The 26103-nt window shown below is 43.0% G+C and overlaps 1 protein-coding gene across 1 annotated transcript in view; it reads left to right on the top strand.

The window, feature by feature from the left end:
* CFAP221 (cilia and flagella associated protein 221) overlaps positions 1–25094 on the top strand; it is a 37556-nt gene extending 12462 nt beyond the window's left edge. Inside the window, exons 7-25 of the mRNA XM_073304706.1 lie at positions 222–325; positions 2734–2893; positions 4189–4312; positions 4420–4531; positions 4814–4922; positions 7318–7405; positions 9006–9095; positions 10088–10183; positions 11241–11337; positions 13189–13325; positions 15930–16010; positions 17366–17473; positions 17589–17765; positions 18644–18802; positions 19250–19350; positions 20533–20625; positions 20864–20971; positions 22548–22613; positions 24595–25094. Of these exons, the coding sequence (XP_073160807.1) occupies positions 222–325; positions 2734–2893; positions 4189–4312; positions 4420–4531; positions 4814–4922; positions 7318–7405; positions 9006–9095; positions 10088–10183; positions 11241–11337; positions 13189–13325; positions 15930–16010; positions 17366–17473; positions 17589–17765; positions 18644–18802; positions 19250–19350; positions 20533–20625; positions 20864–20971; positions 22548–22613; positions 24595–24718 (2134 nt within the window). The 3' untranslated portion in view covers positions 24719–25094. The remainder of the gene's footprint in view (positions 1–221; positions 326–2733; positions 2894–4188; positions 4313–4419; positions 4532–4813; positions 4923–7317; positions 7406–9005; positions 9096–10087; positions 10184–11240; positions 11338–13188; positions 13326–15929; positions 16011–17365; positions 17474–17588; positions 17766–18643; positions 18803–19249; positions 19351–20532; positions 20626–20863; positions 20972–22547; positions 22614–24594) is intronic.
* The last annotated feature ends 1009 nt before the right edge of the window (positions 25095–26103 follow it).

Genomic DNA, 26103 nt, shown 5'->3' with positions numbered 1-26103 from the left:
TCTCATTTTCTAATCTGGAGGTATTCTAAAACGACATAGTTGTTGTGTAACTATGGAAAACGACTGTTTTTAAAATTAGGTAATCCATCTCCATGACTCCTATTATCTTGCAATGCATGCTCTAGATGGAGAAAATGTCATTTTCCAGATGTGAGCCTGTGGTCACTGATTCTAATTATTACTAATTTTTCTTTCATGATTCTTCCTTTCTTCTTTTGCAGCAAGGAGTATGTGATCCCTTTACAGTGCAGCTATCCAATAGATTTTGAATTCCATATTGATTATATTCAGCCTCACAAAGCCTTTACCATTCAGCCAACCTCAGGTAGGCCACATCTGTTTAAAGCTCTAAACATCCAAATAATTGTTTGCTGAGTCCTATTATTTATGATGGTGTGCTTAGCGCTGTTCAGAAATGCACATTAGAAGATACAGTCCCTGCCCCCAAAAGTTTGCAGTTAAACTCAAACTGTGCAGTTGAATCATAGCCCCACACGTGAATATAGAAAAACAAACAAGCAACTTCGATGGAAGGTCAAACTGTTAAGCATCTAGTAGATATCTTTCCTTTGTAGCATAAGTCCTCCAGTCTCTTTGGGTGATGTGGACATGAATAGGATCTGGAAGATTTATCTGAAGCAGGTTTACAGAGGAGTTAATAGCCACTATTTTGGTGTAACATAGCTAATTCCAACAGATAATTAGCTCGTCCTGCTCAAGAAATCTAGCCACTAATGAAGACCAGAGGTGCAACTCTGCTCATGGCATTTGATATTATTAATGATGCAGAGAGAGAGAGAAAAACAAACAAAAAGGCAGCCAGGCTGGTCTTTGCTTCATTAAAAATATCAGAAAAACCTAATAAGATTATTAATATTCCAGGGTCAGTAACAAATCTAGTAATCTGCATATGATATATGACTGCATCATGTAATCTGCCTATGATGTATGTCAGCATCATTGCAGTGTTATTTAGAGCCACTTCAGCATCCCTTTGTACTTCTAGAGCAGTATAAAGGCGCCTAGCACAACTGAGAATCAGGCACTGTGAGTTTTACAGGAGACAGGTGCTGAGCACACAGCAGTTGGATGTCATTTAGTCACATATTTTCATGTATCTGGATATGCAGAAGAGGCAGACCGTTATGAATTGGACAAAGATACCATAGACTCATCTGTTTTTGTAGTGTGAAGTTACATATACAGCAATGCCTAAAGATGCAGATAGGCACCTAGTGGGATTTCCAAAAGCATGTACACAGGTTAGGTGCCCAACTCCCACTGAAAATCAATGGGACTTAGGTGCTTAACTCACGTAGGTTCCTTTGTAAATCCCACTGGGCATCCATGTGCATGTTTAGGCAGCTAAAGATCTTTGTAAATCTGGCCCTCAGTGCCTAAGTCATTCTGAAAATGGGATTTAGACTCCTAAGTCACTTAGGTACTTTTGAAAAATGTACCCATCTCCCGTTATACTGTGATATGAATGACATCCTATTCAATTTAATAAAACTCATCAATGGAAACAATAGGAAGGAGATACCACTCAACTCCTTCAGGTTAGACCATCTGAATGACAGTGTAGTGTCAGTTACTTTCTGCACACGCTTTTAATTAGGCATGTAGGAAAGTTAGAGCTCCTCGTCTCTAAATGATCTACTTGATGCTCCAACAAAAGAGCATTCTCTTCTTTACTTAGTTATCCACTTGTTTGTTACATCTTTTTCCAGTAGAGGAAAGCATCATGTCAGACAAATGGGTATTGGAAATGTAACAGATGGTCTGGATTCGTTCCCAGCAGTGCTGTGTAGAATAAATTCCAGGGGAATTAAACTATTCACCATTCCTAGAACTAGATCCAAAATATTCATTAGTTACACTATGACAGCAACAAAGTCTTGCTTTCCCAACTCCAAAGGGACAAACTTAGTATCCTCAGCTTCTCTGTCCTTGCAAATGGAAAAAATGATAGTAAGAAAAGAAGACAGTAAGAGCTAAGTGGGTAGAGGCACAGACAGCACCTGAAAATTTTCATCTTCTTGTAATAACATTAGCTTTTGACTTATAGAACAATAAAGGGAAACATCTTGCAAATTTAGGGACAGACTTTGATATCCTTGCCCCTATTGAGTAGCACCTTACCCCTCTGAATTTACCTAATTACTCTTCAACATAAAGCTTCATTCCACCACAAAATTAGGTCATGTTAGAACACTCCTTGTGGAGTCATGTTAGTTAACATGATATTAAGCATGGTATAAATGGACTACCCTGTTTAAACACGGTGTCAGATGGACATGCTTAACTCTGTTTCCAGTAGGGCTTACCCATGAGCATTTTAAGTATGAAGGTCTCTGTATACACTAACTGCTAAATCATGTTTAACATTTTAATTAACATGACTCCCCAAGGTCATGTTCTAACATGACCTAATTTCCCAGTGAAGAGCAGCCCTAAGCGTAATATAATATGGCCTTTATTTCTGACATGATATTAACTGTGAAATGGTTTTAAAATTAACTTGACTTGGATGGATTTTCATTCTTACCTTCAGATGAAACTAATACTAGGATTCTAGCACATGCGTGGATGAAATTGGGACACCCAGAAACCCTGGTCACTCTTAAAAATGTAGACCATGATCCATTTCAGCACATTTGATTGGGCTTACTTAGAAGTAGAGTGCTGCCGTGATTTCACTGTAAATGGAATGTATTTTGTTCCCATGTACAGGAATAATTCCAGCCAGTGGGAAAGTGGATGTGGTTGTTAAATATGCACCATATGAATATGGAACAGCACAGATGAAAATGCGGTTATGGATTGCACAGTTTAACTCTAAACCCTATGTATGTGTATTCACAGGAACATCAACACCCCATGGGGGTTTAATGTATGTGTGATTGATTTATCTTTGAATATTTTTGCCCATTTCTGTTTTAAAAATACCTTCATGAAACAAGATTTCATACTATTTTGCCATGGCACTTAGATTGTGTTATTCAAATGCACCAAATATCTTGATTACACATCATTCTGCTTAAAGTGCAACTAGACTGCATTAAGTGAAACTATAATGAATTTAAAATAATATATAGTATTCCACTGCATATTGTTCCACCGACTGAGATGCAATCAGCACTCTAATCACCAAGGCCTTCAGAAGCAAGGGGGCAATAAGTTATAAGTATAATAAGTAACGTAATCTGATGAGGTTCAATAAGGATAAGTGCAGGGTCCTGCACTTAGGACAGAAGAAACCAATGCACAGCTACAGACTAGGGACCGAATGGCTAGGCAGCAGTTCTGCGGAAAAGGACCTAGGGGTGACAGTGGACGAGAAGCTGGATATGAGTCAGCAGTGTGCCCTTGTTGCCAAGAAGGCCAATGGCATTTTGGGATGTATAAGTAGGGGCATAGCGAGCAGATCGAGGCACGTGATCGTTCCCCTCTATTCGACATTGGTGAGGCCTCATCTGGAGTACTGTGTCCAGTTTTGGGCCCCACACTACAAGAAGGATGTGGATAAATTGGAGAGAGTCCAGCGAAGGGCAACAAAAATGATTAGGGGTCTGGAACACATGACTTATGAGGAGAGGCTGAGGGAACTGGGATTGTTTAGTCTGCAGAAGAGAAGAATGAGGGGGGATTTGATAGCTGCTTTCAACTACCTGAGAGGTGGTTCCAGAGAGGATGGTTCTAGACTATTCTCAGTGGTAGAAGAGGACAGGACAAGGAGTAATGGTCTCAAGTTGCAGTGGGGGAGGTTTAGGTTGGATATTAGGAAAAAGTTTTTCACTAGGAGGGTGGTGAAACACTGGAATGCGTTACCTAGGGAGGTGGTAGAATCTCCTTCCTTAGAGGTTTTTAAGGTCAGGCTTGACAAAGCCCTGGCTGGGATGATTTAACTGGGAATTGGTCCTGCTTTGAGCAGGGGGTTGGACTAGATGACCTTCTGGGGTCCCTTCCAACCCTGATATTCTATGACTCTATGATTTTGGAACATCTCCCATCCTTCCTGGGAATTGTGAAGTAGCAGGATTAGGAAGTTACGTGCCAATCACTGTAATTTGAGACACACCATCACAATCTTCTTGTATATCTAGAAGGCACAGAAAGGCATGTGGTGGGCTCCTACTCAACTTTCAGAATACTGATTAAAGTTGTGTCTTTTCTTCTGCAATCTAGAAAGGAAGAATTTGAAACACACAAAACTCTCTCAGAGAAGAAAACAGTGTCACTAGGAAAACAAGTGGTATGGAGAAAAGGCCATTTAAAGCATCCACAATCCAGCCAAATTCAGAAAGTAAAGGTACAGAGAACTACTAACCAAAAGTACCTCCAGGGGCCTGATACTATTCCTTATACCTAAACATCACACACACAATTTATTTCTGCCTATTAATTTTTATCCCACAGGAGATTGAATACCAAAACCTGCGATTCCCAGCAGATTTGTCAAATCCCTATGCTGTGGCAACGGTTTTGATTCAAGAACCTGGCAAATTAAAGATTAAACACTGGAAAGAAGGTAACGTAATGAACCAATCCAGAATAAAATAAATTTGAGGGGCCTTACCTTGCTTTTTAATTTTTAACAGAACTCCATGATAATTTCAGGTGGAGAGCTTGGCTTCAAAACAAATGGCATAATAGGACCCTAGTTTCTGAAGAAAGTGTCACCTTAACCTTACTTTTGATTAATAAGCTCAATTATTGCAGCAGTCAGGTTTTTCTGTAAAAAATGTATTGTCATTTTACACAGAATTCTGGTTTGAGATGTGGTGGAATAATTGTCTGCTCTTGTCCACAGTCCTGTGCCAAGGTAATGAAGGTGCAAAAACAAGACAGATGAAGGAAGCTGTATTTGAACTAAAAGTCAAACAAGATACTCAGGAAGAAGAAGCAAATCAGCTTAAGTGGTGAGTGTTAATTATACATTTTTATAACAGACAGCAGTAAGATTTGTTGAAATATGACTTCTCTGAATGAAGCAAGCAAAGTTTATTCATGCATAAAACCACCATTTCTGATCATGGTAGATTAATTTAACAAATAGGTTGCTTAAATTCTATTCACATTCTTTTTCCTGAGAGGAATCTGATAAATAGTTAGCAGTAGTGGGCAATAAGCACCGTGATTTTATTTTGACTGCCATTCAGAAAGAAAGCTATTGAAAATGGTCCGGATTCAACTCTCATTTGCCCTCATCCTGCACCAATAAAGTCAATGGGAACAATGCTATTAACTTCAGTGAGTACAGAATCAAGCTCACACTGGGTTAAATTAAGTAGGTGGAGTTACACCTGTGTTTAAAAAAGTGTAAGGCACCAATCCAGCAAAGCATTTAAGTACATGCTTAACTTTAAACACATGACTAATCCCATTTAAATCAAAGGAGTTGCTGGATAGAAGCCTTAGAAAGAGGACTATTAGCAGTGATGAGCTGCCAAAATCTTAACAACCGGTTCCCTATAAAAAGTTCTGATTTAAGGGATGTGCCCCAGTATGTATTTTTGTCCCAACAGGGTTACATACGTCCATATTTTCCCGGGAGGAATTTTTAAAATTTTAAAATTTAAAAATTCCTCCCGGGCGGCGATTTAAGAACCAAAAAGCCTGACCTGTCTGGGAAAATACGGATGTGTGTTAACCCTGCCTAAAGTTCTCTTTTTAAAAAGATGGGCCTGAACTAGAAATGAGCTCCGTTTCACATGTGTGGGGCCCCGCCACGCCCTGGGGGTGTGCTAGGGTGACCAGATGTCCCGATTTTATAGGGACAGTCCCGGTTTTGGGGTCTTTTTCTTATATAGGCTTCTATTACCCCCCAACCCTTGTCCTGATTTTTCACACTTGCTGTCTGGTTACCCTAGGGTGTGCACATGTATGGGTCCCAGCTGCTCCCCTGTCCCCCTCATTGAAGCAGGTGTGCAGGGTTACTGCCCTGGGAACTGCAGGGCACCAGTGGACGTGGGGCCAGCTGCAGACAGGGGCGTGGGGCAGGGGGTGCAGGGCTGGCTGTGGGCAGGGCAGGGGGTGCGGAGTTGGCTGGAGACAGGAGGGTGCGGGGTTGTTTGGAGGCAGGGGAGTGCGGGGCTGGCTGTAGGCAGGGCAGGGGGTGCGGAGCCAGCTGGAGACAGGAGGGTGAAGGGTTGGCTGGAGGCAAGGGGGTGTGGGGCTGGCTGGAGGCAGGGGCAGGCTGCGGGCAGGGCAGGGGGTGCGTGCAGCAGGGGTTGGCTGGATACAGGGAAGGGGTGCGGCAGGGGCTGGCTGCAGGCAGGGGGTGCAGGGTGGGCTGGAGACAGGGAAGGGAATTGTGCGGCAGGGGCTGGCTGCGGGCAGGGCAGGAGGTGCATGTGGCAGAGGCTGGCTGTGGGCAGGGCAGAGGGTGTGGGGGTGGCTGGAGATGGGGCTGGCTGCAGGCAGGGGGTACGGCAGGGGCTGACTGGAGGTAGGGGCTGGCTACAGGCAGGGGGTGCAGGGCTGGCTGGAGACAGGGCAGGGGCTGCGTGCGGCAGGGGCTGGCTGTGGGCAGGGGCTGGCTGCGGGCAGGGCAGGAGGTGTGGGGGTGGCTGGAGACGGGCTGGCTGCAGGCAGGGCAGGGGGTGTGTGCAGCAGGGGCTGGCTGCAGGCAGGGGGTGCGAGGGTGGCTGGAGACGGGCTTGCTGCAGGCAGGGGGTGCGGCAGGGGCTGCTGCGGGCAGGGGGCGCAGGGGTGGCTGGAGACGGGGGCTGGCTGCAGGCAGGGGGTGCAGGGGTGGCTGGAGGCAGGGCAGGGAGTGTGGGGTGGCTGCAGGCAGGGGGTGTGGGGCTGGCTGTGGGCAGGGCAGGGGGTGTGGCAGGGGCTCACTGCAGGCAGGGCAGGGGGTGGCTGGAGACAGGGGCTAGCTGCGGGCAGGGCAGGGGGTGCGGCAGTGGCTGGCTGCAGGCAGGGGGTGCGGCAGTGGCTGGCTGCAGGCAGGGGGTGGCTGGAGATGGGGGCTGGCTGCAGGCAGGGGATGCGGGGGTGGCTGGAGGTAGGGCAAGGGGTGCGGCAGCGGCTGGCTACGGGCAGCGGGTGTGGGGGTGGCTGGAGGCAGGGGCGGCCGGAGGAGGAATTACATCACTTCCCGGCCGGAGCCCATCAAAGCCTCAGCGCCCCCTGCAGAGAAGCAGGTTAACACCCGGTTCTAAAACAGGTTCAAAATTTAACAGCCGGTTCGCGCAAACCGGTGAGAACCGGCTCCAGCTCACCACTGACTATTAGGTCCATTATCTTTTAAATAAAGCAAACAGCATGTTGCATCAAGGATTTTTCTCATCTCTATTATAAATGCAGGCAAGTTCACACAGGTAAAGATCCAATTTCTGTGAAATTTAAGAGAGAGATTATCAAAGAACGACAACTGGAAGAAGAGCAATACAAGGTTAGCCTCCACTGTTTGTTCTGCATTTTTAAAATCAGATTTATACTTTTGGACTAAATAAAACTGACTAATGAACTAATACCCTGTTTGTGATGGCTGCTGGTTTTATTAAATAGGTTGATACATACCAATGTTAGTTATGCTATTTCCCTCACATATTACCCCCTTATTATTGTTATTACTGTTTATATAATGCCTTGTATGTGAATGGCTCTGCACAGAACATATGAAAGACTTGGCCTCTGGCCTGTAAACCGCTTACAGTCAATGAGCCCTCAGCCCACCCCTGTAAGCACTCACAGATGGGAATAATGTTATTCACATGCATATCAATGGGACGTCTCATGTGACTACATTATTCCTATACGTGTTTGCAGGCTCATGCCCTAACGTCAGACACAATTATGTGAATTAAACCGAAGGAGGAAGAGGAAGTAAAATGAGGAACACAGTAATATAAAATAACGATGCCTCATTAGCTGCATGTTCATCTTTTGGGTTTCACTCTTTTTTTGTATGTATTTATTTAATACATTCAGAAGTTTTATTTAAGATGATTTAGGGAAACATAGTTGAGCATGAGATTAGGAGAAGATGGCCCTGGAATGGAGGGGAGTAAAGGATTTAGCAGTGTGCAGGAGATGGGACAGTAGGGAAGAGGCTTTGGGATGGGGGAAGAGAAAAGGTGAGAGAGGGAGAGGGCAGAAATGAGGATCAGGAAGACAAATCCAGGTGGCATAACGAAACAAGGTAGGGAGAGTCGCATCAGTTGGCAGCGAGGAGCAACTCAAAAGGCACCATTAAATCAAATGGCAGAGGAAGCTCCTCAGACAACAATGAGGAATTTAAGACAGAACAAGGTAACCAAATGGCAGCAATGGAAAAGTCAAACTTCAGAAGCCCGGCAAAAAGTGGCACCGTTAATTAAAAGGCACAAATCAATGTTCAGTCCAATAGCATCAATGGCTTTTACAGCATGGTGAAGTTAAATGATGTCAGCACAAACTACAAATTGAACAGTGATGCGAAAGGTTTATATAGGAAGAGTACTGTTAAAAGCACTGGCAGATGAAATGCAGAGTGGGAGGTTACAGAAGGTGGAGAAACTGCAGCCAATATGCAGAAGGACAATGAAGGAGCTCCCTGGTCGAGTGCTGCTGAGGGTTGGAAGTTGTTGCTGTGTTGGTTTTGTAGCCCATCTAGCAGCTGGTCTCTGCTGCACAGAAAAGCAGATCCTTTGTTCTTATTGGGCCATGGGAGAAGGCAGTAGGTCCAACTCACTTCCTTGATGCCTGACCATGCTGGGGGTCTGGAGACCCCAACCCTAATCCTGAAATAGGACCTGTCCTCCCAGGCAGTTACACTCGTTGAATTCAGTGGATGTTCGAGTGACATAGTCGCTACAGAAGCGGGACTTGATAGTCAGAACGTTACTTTGTTTGACTTTTTAAAGTGCAGTGATCATCATCACCCTGAAATGTATGAAGTCGCATTTTGTCTACCAAATGGGGAATGTTACAGTTGTAATTAACTATAAGTGACGAAAGAACATACTGAATAAATTGCACTAATGTGGATCTTCTTACTGATGGCAAACCAGATCGAAAGGGGAGATCCCATTATGGAGAGAGAGTTTCAAAGGAATAAAGTGGAAGTTGCTTTCAGGCGTTCTATCCGGTCTGTTGAACAGGTACGTCCACATGGGTTATTATGCTAATACCACATACCTAGCTATTCTGCATTATTTGCTTTTCCTATTAATTTGAGAGCTCTAAAATGTTTATATTTGTGTTTCATTTTCAGTGCTACTTTTAGAATGTTAGGACGAGCTGTTCACTGTATACATAGGACAGCACAGTGTGGGAAACACTGAATGCACAAATATGCAGGCCGATGCAAGTGCTGTAATTCATATACTGCTGTTGCTATAAAGGATGACATGTAGGCCCAATCTGAGTTGCAGGTTGTTTATTTATGAAGGTTCTCCTCGGAGCAATTTGCTCACTACCATTGGATCTATAGGATTTCTGGTTGATCACACTCTTTTCTTTAAATGTTTTGCCCTATGGTGAATTTATTCAGCCAATGTCATTTCCCTTGGGTATCTGTATCTATACTCTTGTAGGATCTACAATAGGATATCAGGCCAAATTCTGATCTCTGTTTCACCAGTTTAAATCTGGAGTAAGAGCCAAACCAGCTTGCCCTGAACTGAAAAGGCGTTTTGTCATTGATTTCAATGAGACCAGGTTTTGGCCCTAACATCCATAAGATAAATTATGTTAGTTTAGATTTACACAGGGAGATCAGGATCTGACCTGTTATTTTCACCCCTATTCTACCACTCATTGGTTACATTTATGTAGTGTTCCTGCCTTACTTCAGTGGAGTTACTCCAGGTTTACACTAGCACAACAGGAGAGTTTATTCTGTCTCTGAATATTTAACAATAGTTTCCCAATGAACCCATTAATGAGAATTTCAATTTAAAAACTGAGGGTCTGATATGGCCTAGGAGCAGAATTAGTTTATTAGTTGGCTGGACGTATTTACATTGTATAACCTCAATGCTAGAAAATATTGTATGGGTTCAGTCCATGGAATGACTGCTAGATATTCCTCCACTTTCTAATTAAAACAAACAATTATAACCTACATTTTCACTTTCTGTCTGCGGTGCAGTGTCCAAGTGTCCAGCCCAAGTTTGACCTCCTCCTTAACGACCCTTGGGCCAACAGACACGGGATTCTAAGACGGTTTCAACAAGCAGCTCGCCGGGTAACGTAAACAACCAAAATGCAGTGTAATAGCAACATGTCTTGGGAAACACACACAAAACCACACTGGTTCAGTTTGCCATCTTCAAGGAACCTACACAGCTAGCCCATTGGTTTCACTCTTTGTCATAAATGTACCACAGCCTTTCCAGAAAACAAAGGGTTTAATAAAAAAATCCATAAGCCCCTATTAGAATAAATCAATGTTAAACAGAGATAAAATGTTAAAGGCTCCAAATGTAGAATTTGTAAACAAACAAACGGATAACTTTTGCAAAACCAAATGTGAAGAAAAATGTTTTTGTGAAACTAAAAATCAGATCAATGAAAAGTTATCTGTTTGGATTTCAATATTACCCTGCAGTTCTACCATTCATTTCCCATAAATCCAGATGCAATGGCCAGTGTAAATTCTCATTCTCATGATGTCTTCAGCTCAAGATTGGATACCTCGCTGGAATATATGCTTTAGTGAAGCACAAGTTATTAGGCTCAATGCGTGGGTAACTGGGTGAAATTCTATGGTGTGTGTTATACAGGAGCTCAAACAGACTCTTCTGTCGCTAAAATCTATGACTCTGTACTGCCACTTCATAAGGCTGTGTAAAGTGCACACAGGTGCATGTTAAGACTTCATTGCTCGACAGGGGCAATAGCACATCCATGGTCCTGTCCTGCAACAGGATCCTTATGGGCAGATCTTTGCCTTCACATGGATCCTGTTACAGGATGGAGGTTTATATTTACAATCTGTATTTAAATTGACAGTACAGCCACCTGTTAAGTCTTCTATTTTATAGATGTAATGTCACAGTTAGCTGGTCTTTCGTCAAAACAAATTCAGCTAGGACATGCATCTTGCCACACTTCCCAAAAAACAAACACACAAAAATACCCCAGGACAAAAATTATGCAATACATCAAAAAACTCCTTTCAACTGAAGACCAAGTGACTTGTGAGGAATAAATAAAGCTGTCACTACTGGATGTCAATATAAATGTAAATTGTAGAGTATTCAACTTAATATTGACTGGAAAACTTTAAATAATTATCCTAGGTCCTGATTCAGTGGCGGCTAAATCGTGTATTACTTTTGTTTCGTGGACTAGAGAGAAACATCAAAGGGCAAAGCGATGAAGAAAGCTCTGTATCAGGTAAAGTGCAGGACAAGATATTTGCATTTTAGCTCATCTCAATTTGTTGCGGTTATTCCAATAGCACCCACAATGTGTTAGGTATAGCACACACACACACATACACATATATACACACACAAAGACAATCCTTCCCAAGAGCTTGCAATCAAAAAGGATAAGTATCTTGTAACAGGAATTGGAAATGGATATAGTCGAAATATGTATGATTTTGATGCACATTATTTACAGGCATTAAAAAACACCTTAATGATCCCTGAGAGCCTCAAAGCTTATCTATTATTAGCTGGGCAATTAGTTTTAGGCATCAAGTAAGGAACGGGTCTTGAAGAGGGACTTGAAAGGGGAGACAGCGTTGACCATAGGGATCCGCTTAGTTGAAGTTGTTCCATGCATAAGGGATAGGGTGCTAGGTGTGGAGATATTTGCCTGAGAAGCAGGCAAACAGGTGGACAAGGCTGGTATAATTGGTGGAGCAGTAGAGACAGGAGGCAACATGATAAGAGGTGAGCTAGGACAAAAAGGGAGGGACAGAGTTGAGAACGGATCTTGAAGGTGATAAGGACAGGATGCTTGAACTTGGTGCAGTAAAACAGGAGGGGAACCAGAAAATGCAAAGCCATCCATCTAGTGCTGCTCCTTTTGTTTCCTGTCACTGTTTCTGAACAGATGCTTGCCAGTAATTATGTGACATCAGTCTTGGCTCTGGATAAGCAGAGAACAGCAGTGGATCATTTCCTCATAGTGAAATGGAAGTGGTACTGCAGAAACGCTACTCGTTTTATAACAATGGGGAAATGAAATAAGCCTTTGATAAACCATTGAGCTATCCAAGACAAGGCCAGCCCTGGAGCGCATTGCTGTCCTAAGTGATGATAGAATTTTAGTCTCTTCCTTCACCGCTCTCTCCTTCTTGCTTACCCACCCTGTTTGGCAACCACCTTGTCCCTTGTCCATGTCATTTCCTTTCCCAAAGGAAGTTCTTTTTTTCTGCAGTGGGCAATTCCAGTGCCCCAAAACCCATCACAGTAATTTCATTGATGCTTTAAAGATGAGATGCTGTGGTAGTCGGTGCAAAGGACGCTTAGGTACATCTGAGGAGTTAAATATATGCCCTGCAGCATGAGCAGAAACAAACAGACCAGACCACCTTTGCAGAGAAGGGAAACAAGTGGGAAAAAATACTACCCGCTAGAGAAGAGCAGGTTGGGAATGGCTTGTCGTTGAATTCACCCAGCAATCCCAGTACTGTGCCTGCCTCCTCTTAAATGGGCGTGGCAGAGTTAGATTTTTATTATTTTATCATTTTGATGGATGTCAATGTTTATTCATCTCTTATTTTTATCAATTTTAATTTTCACAGTTGTGCGAAATAATGGAGGTGAATCAGACAATGGGGGAGACAGACATTAACTATTTAATGACAGTAGACACAGATTCGAAAGTTAATGTTTTATAAATGTTAAAATACAAATTGTCAACATCACAGATCAAAATATACAAAGTAAATATCCTTAAATCAAGCTAATATGTTCTCAAGCAGCATTTTTCTTCCTCCTATCTGTAAATTTTAGAATATTATTGATGGAAATATTTTTTTTCAGATTGTATTTGTCCGGTGAAATTGATGTTTTCCAACATTTACCAATAAAAATCAAATGCTTCCAAGTCTATTCTTAAATGTGGCATCTAGAGCCCCTGCGAAATAATACCTTAGTATTTATATCAAAATGGCTGGGCAAATCCTGACTTAGGAAGAAGTTAAAAGTCTGTGTTGTGGTTTGGTTTTATTTTTGAGAGAATATCTTAACATGTATTACAAGATCTTGATTCTCTCTCTCCACGTGGCAGAAAACAGCAGTTTGAAAATCATCAGCTCAACAGCTATGGGTGACGAGCAGAAGAGCGCTGCTTTCAACTTGTCTGTAGATCGCATATTACCTTTCAAATTCCCAACCTATCATCCACCTCAGTGGTCTGATGAACTGGTAGGTCCCTTGATTATAGTGGCAACAAATCAATTACTAAAAACGAAGGGTCTGATTCTCATTTACACTAAGGCCACTTTAAGGCCCCTTTACACTTCCAGAGTGCAGTAAAGTGGGTATAAATATAATACCCAGAGTAAGGTAAAATGGCATTAGTGTGAATGAGAATTTAGCCTGAAAGGTTGGATCCAGATTTTCAGCTGCTGCAGTTGAAGCTCCATTGAAGTTGATGGAGCTATGACAGTGTACACCAGTTGAGGATCTGGCCCTGGAAGTATAAACACCATTGTATTAGTTCTGTTACACCAAATACCAGGCTCTTTCTATAATACCATAAATGTGCATAGGAATTTACATGCATATGAAGGCAAGGTCCCTGCCCCAGTCAGCTGGTTAAAGACTATTATTGCCCAATAATTTTCCTTAACGTTTTTAAAGTTTACATTAAAATATGCACTCTGTACAATCTCCTAACTCTGAACAATGCCCAGCACAGGACAGTGCAGTCAGAATGAGATAAGTGGCTGTAAGGCTACTAAAAATACCCTCAAATGTTGGTATCACTTAGTAACACACCTTAGACTCTTGTTTCCTATAAAGAATGAATTCCCACACTGCATATTATAGAAGAGAGTCAGTGCATTAACCATTCTGACCAACCAAAAGGTCATTTCCCTTTCTCATATTAGTATTTGTCCTCAAACAGGAAGAGATCTTGAAAGGCCAATAGTCTTTAGAGAGCTCTGTTCTAAGATCATGTGTTTGTATCTGAAAACTGACTGTATGGTTCAACAGGTCTGGAGCTCCTTGCAATACACAATCATTGTATGGATTTACACACTGTTTGTATATAAACCAGAGGTTTTAGACCATGTGCAACTTCTGTTAATCACCTGGTTTTGTTCATCACTTGCAGGGTCCCTTAAGACAGGTTTCACTGTGTAAGATTCTTTAAAGATTGCTGTAAAGATCCCATTAACCTCACTGGGAGTTGCAACTTTATAAGTGAGGGCAGAGTTGGGCTTGGAACCTTTTTTCCATTTCAAGAGTAGTTGAAGATGTGCCCTTTATTTTGAATTGCTGTAGAGACACAGATGCAGATGAAAAATCACACAAATGGAGTCCTCTTGCACACAACTGGCAGGATTCCTCCAGGGGAGAGACTGATCTTGCAGGGTGCATGGGATAAGAGATACACAACAATATCACATGAAGAAACAGACTAGCTCTGACATTGATATAGGTTAACCTCCATGTACAAAGAGTCAAAGAAGTGGTGAGACCATCTAACAGGATACTTATTAATGATAATACCCTGCTCTTATATAGCCCTCTTCATCAGTAGATCTCAAAGCACTTAACAGAGGAGGTTAGTATATTTATCCCAGTTTTACAGATAGGGGGACTGAGAGTCAAAGTGATTTGCCCAAAATCATCCAACAGGCCAGTGGCAGAGCCAGGAATAGAATCCACATCTCCTGAGCCCGTGTCAAGTGCTCTGTCCATTTGCAGACACAGTCTCCTCTTATTTAAATGAGACAGTGATAGTTGTCTTACAGATGTCTGTGCTAAAGGACTAAAAGCATGATTAAGGCTAAGATTTTGTCATGGTTATTTTTAGTAAAAGTCACGGCCAGGTCACGTGCAATAAACAAACATTCACAGAAGCTGTGACCTGTCTGTGACTTTTGCTGCTGCGGCTCCATGGTTTCCCCCACCACAGTGGTGGCTGGGAGCTGCAGGGTGACCATATTTCTCAAACAGAAAACGGGACACCCCCAGCTGCTCGCGTGAGGTGCCCTTTCCCCGCATAAGGCTGTCTCCCATAGCTGGAACCTTGAGGAGGGCCCCCTTAGGGGTCTGTCACCTGTCGCTGGAACTCTGCCAGGGCCCCGTTGGCTGCCAGCTCCAGAGTCCCGCAGCTCCTTGGGCTGAAGCAGAGAATGTCTTGGAAGTCACGGATTCCGTGTCTTCCATGACCTCGGTGACATAAACATAGCCTTGTGCACGATGTAGTCAGACAACGCACAAAGACATAATCATGCATATGGCCAGACCTTTTACAGCTTTCCCTAGGCTTCTGGGTTAAAGCCCAAAGGGTCTTTAACTTCCAGGAGAACATCTAAGTGCCCATCTGAGCTGATGACCGTTGTACATTGAAATGCTAACAAACCATAATCCATGAGGACTCCAACAGCAATGCAGATATAAACTCAGAGAATTCACCTGTGAAATTCCTTGTATACCATGGTGGCTATATGACAAAAACAAAACATCAAATACTGTTAATTCAGACAATAGGTTTATTAAAAGTACTGTCAAAATAGTGAAGAAAATGAAGCGTTACATTTTATTAACTGCCCTTTATTGTCCTCATGTTCATAATAATGCAGCGATGGCTGGAGCAGATTGAAATTTGATTTTTTCGGGGAGAAAAAATTTCACTGAAATTTCAACAACCGAAAAAGACAGGAAGAAGATGCTGATAAAATGTTTCCAAAATTTTTTCCCCATTTTTCCAACTGGCTGTATTGATGACTTATTTCAGCTGAAAAAGAAAATGCCCAGTATATTGTTGTGTCTTAAAATACTGTATTGTTTCAGGCTCCCGATGGTCTTGGTCCAGTTCCTGTCAAGTCTTTAGACATGAAAGTCAAGCACATTCACCCATTCTATGACTTAAAGGTGAGACAATACAGCTTAGTCACTCACCTGTGTCATACTGCTTTCTTTCATTAGGGTTAGTGTGACATAAGAAATACAGTGCCGCATTTAGTGTATGAACCAGTTGTCCCTGTCATTCAGGTCAATGCGAGTTTTGCCCAAGTAAGGACTGTGGGATTTATCTTTTGTTAGCTCCCTAAATGTGTGGGCTCATTTGCGGTATTAATGGAGAGTCAGCAGTAGGGGGCAGTGCAGAGGCGCACCGCCCCAGTGTGTGACCTCTTCGAGCCATTGCACCTCAGACAGACTTTCTACTGATACAACTGCTATGATTTCTTAAATAGGACTACTTGCATGGGTAAGGGCTAGTGACATAGTCTGCAGGTTCAGACTCTCCATGTTGAGTGTCAGTCCATGTTCTCACCAAGTTGATGAAGACCACATCATAGCCATGAGATTCTGTGTCCCCAGTGGATGGTGTCTCCAGTGCTCTGCTCTCCTGCTCTCTCAGCTACTTAAATCATAAGACTGAAGACAGCCTTTGAGAAACTATATGACTTGGTCTTACTAGTCTTTTGATTCAAGGGGCCTGATCTCACATTTCTCGCACATTTCTCATTGAATTCAAGAATTGAGCATGCAAGGAGTGCAGGATCTGGCCCCAAAGCAAATACCAGATTCCCCTGATAAAAGTTACAAAAAAGGGAAGACATGATTTTTTTTCTAGGTGCTGTGTATTCCACCAATTTGGATAGTAAATACAGACTAGTATCTCGATCTTCAGCTATATCTTTATTGTTCTCAAGCTTTGTGAATCCAGAACCTATTCTTTACCTTCTCACCTCTAAACCCTCCTCCCTCACAATTTAGAAAATGAAAAAGGCTAAATTCTATCACCCCCTAAAGTCAGGAGATTCCACTGGGCTTAAATCAGTGCTGAATTTGGCCAAGTCTTTGTTTTGTTGATTACAACAAGCATAGAAACAACATTGCTTAAAGGAGCTCTTAATTTTTGTTCCTGTTTGTACCTTTGCTGCTGTTCCATTTTATTTTCACATACTAGTGTTAGGTGTATTACGCAAACACAGCTTTCTGCCAGCCCATCAATCTTGTTTGTGCAAGAAATTATTACTTCACACATGATCCTTTATAGAAAACATCTAGAGTGAAAACATTCCTTCACAAATTCATTTGACTGTAGAGGGCTTAAGCATTTTTGCTCATAGTTTTCGTCATATGTCACTGTCACCAAATGATGGTCCAAACATCTGTTACAGCAAGAGACCATGTGAAGTGTCCATGTTAGAGCTGGAAAGTTAGAACACACTGACCTCCATACGCATGTGTTGCAATAAATCATCTTCATTTGTATCTAGGTTCCTCAGCACTTGAGCATTATGGGGTACCAGCCATTTTGTACACACTATGCATCAACAAGTTATAAACCTCAAAAACTTTCCCGACCACTAAAGCAGGGAGCCAAGGTAACAAGACAACCAAAATCCATTATTTGGTTTCACTGCATAGCATTTTGTTACAATATTTTACATCAAAACTCCCTCTGCACCCTGAAAACATTTGTCTTCTGAATTATTCCAGGATGAGCTGATCTCAATAGTAACTTCTCCAAAGCCACAGCTCAGTCCTCCCTCTCCACCAGAGGGTCTACACAAACACCCGGGAGAGAAATCCGAGGAAAAGGCCATGAGCCTTTTAAACCTGGCAGCTCCCAAAGCATTACTCCAGCCTCCAGACAGTCACCCACTTCGCATATTTGTAAGTAAAACTTGGCTGTAGTAAAGCCTCCAAGGAGCTGAGGGAAATGTACGTTTGCTCCATTACAGGGTTGGTAAGGAACTGGAAGACAATTATCTTCCTTAGGTTTATATATAAAAACTGTGTGCCACAGGGCTAGATGGTGCTGTAAGGCACAGCCCTGCTATGGAGAGGCCAGAGCCACATTCCCACACCTCCAGGGGGGAGCAACAGGTAAGTGCTGAATGACATCCAGAGCTCCCCAGCACGTACCCACTACCACAATCTATGGGGGCTGCAGCCAGTCCCTGGGACCCCACCTCATCTGCAGGTCAGCACAGAGGAGGGCCATAGTTTTGCCTCATCTCCAACCCTTATGTGGCATCGTGCACCTCCTCACGTGGGATAGGGTTGGCACAGTTCTCTTGCACTCAGGGTCTGCAGTTCTGCATGGTCTTTAGGCAGAATGAGAAAGGGTTGGAGGAGGAATGCTCCTTGGGTTCTGTGTATCCATCTATCTTAGCGTGTTCTATAGTGCCCATGATCATAGGTGGGTTTTCAAAGGTATTTAGATGCCTAAAGAGACTGCTAGATGCCTAGTGGGATTTTTAAAAGTGCCTAACTCCCATTGAAACCAATGGGCCAGGAGTGGTCCCAGGCAGTGTCTGTTGCTAGCCGTGTTCCATAGGGGATCATAGGACTGACTTAGACCTGGGGTAGAGGGGAGGAAGGAGAGATCAGGTGTTGAGTTGAACTAAAGAGGCAAAGTGGGATCTAGGTGGTGGAGTTTGAGCTGGGAATCCTTTTCTAATTAATGACAAGAACTGAATTTTTCAGTGACAGATTTGTTCAAAGGGCTCAATTATTCTTTTAAATCTCTTCTTTGTGTTTGTTTTCAGAACCCTACTCCAGGATTGTATGTCTTTATGCAGCCTTTGGACTATTCAGAAACAAACATTGAGTATCATCTTTGCCCTCATCCAAAATATAGATTCACCAAAGAATATCCCATAGGATCCAGCATTCCAATTACACAAAAGAAATTTCTGCATCACAAGGTACAGCTTTTGGTTTCAGTTGAAATATTAGTTGCAAAATGTGCAAGTCAGCAGAGAATTTGCCTTGTTGACTCAAATAGAACATAAACAGTTATCCCAAATGGAAGATGTGTTAGCTATTAATGACATATGCAGCTGATTATTAATATTTATGGGTAAATGATCGTTCATTGCTTGAAGCTTGTTCCTCCCTAGGGCTTCTCCATGTCCTTTCTGCAGCAGCCCTAAGGATCTCCTCACGATTTCCCTCTTTTAACCCCCATACTGCATCTCCAGGACCCTGCACTGGAGCCAATAACTTTTCAGATGAAGAGAACTGAGGCTCAGTAAACACAGGCTTTAACCAAGCAAAGACAGGCATTCCCTCCTGCACATATTTCTTCCACCCTTCCTCTCTTTACTGATTGCATTTTACAGGCATGGTCACTGGGACTGTTGTTGTTTCAGGAAGTCATTCGAGGAGTAACGTACTGGAGACGATTCCCGTCGGTGGTTTATTCAGCCTTGTCTAATGCTCCCACTCTGGCAAGCACAGTGATGCATCATTGGTAAGAAAGAGTTTGAACATCAGACACCTTCATCCGGGCGAGATTCTGCCACCCTTACTCATATCGACCAATAACTAATGCCACACATTGTCCCATTGAAACAAAGGGGACTATGTACAGAGTAAATTACTACTCACTGGGCCCAGTTCATTGAAGCCAGTGGAAAGACTCACATTGACTGCAGTGGGCAGTGGATCAAGCTCAGTGTGAGTAAGCGGGGGCAGAATCTAGCCTTGTAAGTGGCATTTCAGTCTAATAAGAGCCGACCTTATGGACTAAGACTGTTTCCCACTTCAGCCCTCGGCACCGGGGGGAGGTACTAGCAACTCAGCTCTGCATATGCTGCATGTGTGAGGGTGTCAGCAGGAGACGTGACATCTAAGACACAGGCATCTGATTGCAGCATCTCTCTCCCTTCCCTCCCCTCCCCACTGCCACTGTGGGTTGCAGCAGCTTTGCTTCTTTACTTACCCTGCTCCCATAGTTCTAGCTCAGCAGAGGGGAAGAAGGAGATGCTAATCCACTTGGATCATAGCACTTAGACCCCAATTCAGAACATACTTAAATCCATCCCTGTTCAGCAGGGCTCGGACCAAAAGCCCATTGAAGTCAATGGGAGTCTTTCAATCGTACTTAACTATAAGCAGGTACTTAAGTCCCCTTGAATCCAATGAAATGTAAGTACCCGCTTAAAATTAGCGCATGCTTCAGTGCTTTGCTAAATTGAGGACTTAGTACCTACTACAGCTATCTGCATTAGCACTGTGAACACTCATAGCTGAATGAAAACCTAACTATGACCATTTCAAAACCTGGGTGCCTAATGTTAGGTATCTAAGCTGATGTTCAGGCACTTAAATAGATGGCCTGACTTTCAGAGGTGCTGAGCACTCATAGCTGCCATTGTGGTTAATGGGAGCTGCAGCTACTTTGAAAATCAAGCTACTTATTTAGGTGTCTAAATATGTATTCAGCTGCCTAACTTAACCAATTTTGTATCTAACCTTTAAAGAACAAAAATGTGCTTTGCTGACTCGCGTGTCTGTAGCTAGCTGATGTATTTGCTTTCCAAAGTATCTGGATTTTCCAGAATATTTACAATGTGAAGGTCCCCAAAACATATTTATCATGTGCCATTACCCTTCTCTTCCCATCTCAAACATATGATTGTCATTTCCACAGTAGAGATCCCTACAATTTAGATATGCTTCCAAGGGACGTACCACCAATGCTGGATGACTTACCCGAGAGAGACAAGGAAAATATAACTGGCTAGTAAGTTTCCTCTCTATAATTTATTTAATGTAATTTGCACTGAGTTTTTAGCACCTGTGTGTGTGTATGAGTGTGTACATATAGCATGTGTATAAAAACACTCACAGAGCGACAAAGAAGTACAGATGGTTCTTCTTGCATAAAGCATCCTTTTGTTTTCCCAGGCTAAAAAATATAGGACAGGTGAAAAATAATAATAGGTAAAAACTAAGTGGTTTTTTAACTTACTCATTTTCAGTGAGGCTGAAAAGTTAAAAGTGGTTCTTACTCCGGATATGCTGAAAGCTGAATTTCCGCAGATTGAATCAGGGGAAGAAGCCAAAAGTAAACCACTGAAAGATAGAAGGTAAATCTGTATCTATTTAAATATAGGGAAGATGCTTGCAACGAATTTGAGGGCACTTCTCTTGTTTAGGTTTATGTACAAGCTCATTGCTGAAGTCCCCTAGCAGTGCCACCATTAAGATGACGTTCAGATCGTGCACTTGGCGTGGGACTGAGTCCCTGTGTTTCACGCTTTAAGATTTGAATTTAGTCTCTGAAATAAAAAGAATGAGGAGTACTTGTGGCACATTAGAGACTAACAAATTTATTTGGGCATAAGCTTTCATGGTCTAAAACCCACTTCATCAGATGCTTGGAGTGGAAAATACAGTAGGAGGATATATACATACAGAGAACATGAATTTGTTAGTCTCTAAGGTGCCACAAGTACTCCTCATTCTTTTTGCTGATACAAACTAACACAGCTACCACTCTGAAACCTGTCTCCAGAATAAAACACACTCATTCTTCTTGGGCCAGGTGAATTTTCTATAACTTTTTTTTTGGTCAGATGTTTACTGACACTGGCAGAGGAAATGAGTCCTTTGAAATTTCCCTTGGGATGGTGGTGTTTGTTTTAGACTTCCCTGGCGAAAGAATCACGGCTTCCCACACATAGTCATTCCCATGGTGTCTCACACACAAACTGCTTTTCAAATGTCACATTTATAAACACAAAGAGCTATTCCCCTTTTTTTGGTATAATCTGGTCTCTGCAAGGAAAAGCAAAGGGACCAGTCAAGTTCTGCCAGTGACTTCCATTCTCCAATACTTCTAGACTGACATTGTAACACTGCTACACTGCATTGCATCCACAGCTCAGCACAGGGATTCTGGGGAGCCAGGCTGGCCAGCTGGGGGATGGGGAGTGCTCTGGGGAATGGACAGGGGTTTTGTAAATTAGGTGATGGGGGAGAAGTACGGCTAACTCTATTGTCTGGACTTCAATATGTATTAGATAGCAACTCTGTGGGGAGATAAGTGAGGGTAACCACACTTGTGGGGAGCTGTAGAAGAATGTGAGGGGGGCTGAAGAGGGCAGGGAAGGTGGTAAAATATGATGGTGAGCATGGTATTCTGGAGGTAGGGGGGTTTGAGCCAGAGGCAATGTGATCTGGCAAAATGAATGCAAGGTTAGGTATGAGGTGGTCCTGTGTTCTAACCCTGCCTCTGTCACTGACTCACTGTGACTTTAGGCCAATTGCTTCATCTCTCCGTGCTTCAGTTTTGCTATCTGTAAAATGGGGATAATAACGTTTACCTGCCTCCCTCACAAAGCGGTTGAGAGATCAACTAATCCAGAGATTTGAATTTGCAGGCTGTGATTTTCAAAGTCCCCTAATTCCCATGAATTTGAAAAGGAATTGAGTTTCCAAACCCTGGACGCAGCGTATCATCCATAAAGCATTATATAAATGCCAAGCATTATGGCGACTGTAATTACTGTAATCTCTGTAGTGTCAATTGCTGGTAATTTATAGTACATAAGCACCTGGGTTTACTTATGTACTGCTTTCTGTATTTCCTCTCACTGTGTTGCTTAGAACATGAGGATCTGGAATAGTTAGTGTGAATAAAAAATGGCCTTTTTCTCCTAGCGATACAGCCCTGGATGTTAAACTTGATTCCAGCAACACAGTGGATACCTCGGCTCCTGTTTCTGGGTAAGAAGATGTGTGACTGTAAGATTCAGTCTTTTAAAATTCTGTTTTCTACAAAGCTAAAAAAACCAGCCACCCTACTTTAAACACATCTTGGATCAGGAGACAGACTGGCCCACGGCTTTAGAATGAACTCCCATAGGAACCAAAGACCATCACAATCCTCACCACCTTTCACTCTAAGTGCAGGGCACATTTCTTTGACCTGGCTTTCTCTAACAAACAGTTGTGTGTGTGCATGTGTGTGTGTTATAAAAAATCAAAACAAAAACACTCCCTACTCACACTTCTCCCCCCAGGGAGCGGATGAAAGAACAGACATGTGACAGGTATTAGTCATATGGTTTAATACATGACCAGAAGGCACTTACATACTTTATTAATGAACACAGCATAAGAACCTCTATTGAACAGAGTAGAATATTGCATTAGAAATGTTCTGTTCATTGAGCTTTGAGTACTTCTGCACTAGCCAGAGGAGACTGTGTTGTTGAGATTACTTTGCAGGTGATCACAAAACTCCCATTAGCATTAGTTGTAGACCAGTGATTACATCTGCTAGAGAATATATTTTGCTATTCTTAGGCCAACATGACGGTGGGCTTTTTGGTTTGGTTTTCACCTTCCTCTAAAGCATCAGAGATTGGCCACAGCAGGAGGTGGGATACTGGATGGGGTAGACCAGAGCAGGGAATCCTCTTTCTCAGAGGCTGTGACTTGCTCACATGTTCAAGGTCAAACTGATCACTAGTTGGGAGTTGGGAAGCAATTTTCCCCCAGGTCAGATTAGCAGGCACCTTGGGGGTTTTCACCATTCTCTGCAGCCTGGGCTATGGATCGCCTGCTAGGATCATCTGGGCATATCTCAGCTAATCAATTCCCTGCCACTGCAGGAGCCTCAGGCACTACTGGCACCTTGGTCTCTCCTGTTCTCTGCTGTGGCACACAATAGCTTAGTCTTCTAAGGACTGAAATGCTTTGGTCTCCCTAAAGTCACTGGGCTCAACATAGGGGTATCTGGGTGAAATTTAATGGCTTGCAATATAAAGAAGGCCAGACTAGATAATCTGATGGCCCCTTCTGACTTTAAACTCTATGAAACTGCTTCTCCATGGAGCTGCCAAGACGTGGAGTTTGAATTTATTCTCAGGGTACTTTATTGTGCAAGGATACAGGCTCTGCGTCTTGGCTACAGAGAACCTTGTGGTTTGATGGGCAAAACAACCAGAATAAGTATGAAAAATTGTGATTCTCATCCCAATGCTGAGTTGCCCACAGTTGCTTTGTCCACATTGCTATACAGAGGACTGAGGACAGGCCTGGGAAATGGTAGAGCCTGGCCAATGGGTCTGGGAACTGCATAAATCCACAGGTCACAATCCCCATGTTGAGGGAGAGGACACAGAAGACAGTGGCTGCTGCTACAGCCAGTAGGCAGTAATACAACTTACAGACACATACATAATACATAAACTGGCTTAGCGTTTCCTGCATAACGGATTTGGGGAAAAGTTCTCTATTTGCTTGAGCTCTATGATGGGGAAACCGAGACTGTGTTAAAACAGTTAGGCCCAATTCAGTGTCTTTCGATGCCAGTGGAAGTCCCTTGCATTCTCAGTGGAAGGCTCATTAGCATTATTGTATATGTGTGTGTATTTTACTGGATTATACCATTTACATTTTTCTAAATACTTTCTTGAAATTGCTCCTAGTACATTCATACTGTGAGGTAAGTAGTTAGCTCCCCAGTCAGCAATTAGCTGAGCTCAGAAGGAATGCCTCCTTCACAGTTCTTGTTACCCTTTTCAATACTGTACATACTCACGTAGAACAGTACTTATGTAGGCCTTACTAAAGTTATTTCCTGCCCTTAAAAAAAGGGTGAATATGACACATTGAGATGAATGGCTCTCTTTGGTTTTGTCACCTTTATGTAACAGTTTACCTTGTTATAAATATAAATTACTTTCACCATCTCCTGCAGAGACCCGAGAGACCATCTGGATTGGTATTTGCAATCCCAGAATAGCAAACTCAGAGAGAGGCTGCAAGGACACATGGAAAAAATGAAGCAGAAAGCACTCAACAAAACCCTCATTCTGGAATAAACTAGTTCACAAATTCCACAATTCAGTCACTAATGTGCTGTATCTCAGCCCCACAGTATTGCTGGTTCAGGACTTCTGTATCTGTGCAGAACAGGTATGAAATTATGTTCAACAAGCAACAGACTCCTGTGTAGGCCCAAGCACCCTCTAGTATAATCTCAACTATGGCCCTTACTGTGTATATTGTATATGAGCTTAATGATCTCTCCGTGAGGGATTTCTTCCCTACGTGCTCATTCATTGTGCACTGGGGTTAACTGCTGGAAAACGACCCCTGCACAGATATTTTGTAGTTTTATATACAACTTTTCCCCTCATCTATTTAATGGACTCTTTCCTCTGCCACTAAGTACTGTTATATGCATTTTGTCTGAGAGTGCTGCTTTCAAATAAAATGTAAAAAATCAACATGAAGAAATTGTTTGGATTTCATTAGTTTTTGTATTGTTTGGATATAGACTTTGCACACATGCTAGAATAAATTCCATGGCTGAGCTGCAATACAGCCCCGTGGCCTGTCCGTGAGTTGTTGCATGTGGGTCACTGATGACTGGTCGACACTGGGAATTTACAGCAGCCTAGCTACACCACTCAGGGGTGTGACAAATCTACACCCCGAGAGATGTAGCTATGTCAACCTACCCCATGGTGTAGACAGTGCTAGGTTGATGGAAGAATTCTTCTGTCGACTTGGCCATGTCTACACTACCACTTATGTCAGCAAAACTTCTGTCACTCAGGGGTGTGAAAAAATACCCCTGAGCAACATACAGTAGAACTTCAGAGTTACGGACATGTCGGGAATGGAGGTTATCCGTAACTCTGAAATGTTCGTAACTCTGAACAAAACGCAGCTCTGGCTCCAGCAGTTCACGCTCCGGGCCAGGTTCCAGAGGCAGCTAGGCAGCTTCTAAGCTTGTCCCCCTCTTGACCAGGGTGGTGGTGATGAAAACAACAGGTCCCCCTCCCAGCGGGGGGTGTCTGTGAAAACAGCGCTCCCCACTCCTGGCCAGGGGAGGGGGGTGAATACAGCACCCACTGCTTACAGGAAAGCAGCACAGACCCCAGTGCTGCTCCTGCTCTGGCTGCCTTGGGCTGGCAGTGGGGGCTCACAGCTTTGCCTGCGAATCTCAGCATATTCAACTCCTAGCTGTAAGTGGGTGCCCCGCGCACGGGGGTGGGGGGGATAAGGAAAAGGGTGGGGACAGGCAGCCCAGATGTGCCTACCTTTAAGATGCAATAGGGGCACAATACAGTATTTGCTTTTGTTGTTCACTACTGTCTGATTGGTTACTTCCGGTTTCACACGGTGTCCGGTTGATCAGTCAGTCTGTAACTCTGGTGTTTGTATCTTCGAGGTTCTACTGTAAGTTTCACTGGCACAA

The sequence above is a fragment of the Lepidochelys kempii genome, chromosome 11 (genome assembly GCF_965140285.1).
Source record: "Lepidochelys kempii isolate rLepKem1 chromosome 11, rLepKem1.hap1, whole genome shotgun sequence".
Lineage (NCBI taxonomy): Eukaryota > Metazoa > Chordata > Testudines > Cheloniidae > Lepidochelys > Lepidochelys kempii.
Note: the sequence above shows the minus strand (reverse complement) of the source record. Positions and strands in the feature narration are given on the sequence as shown.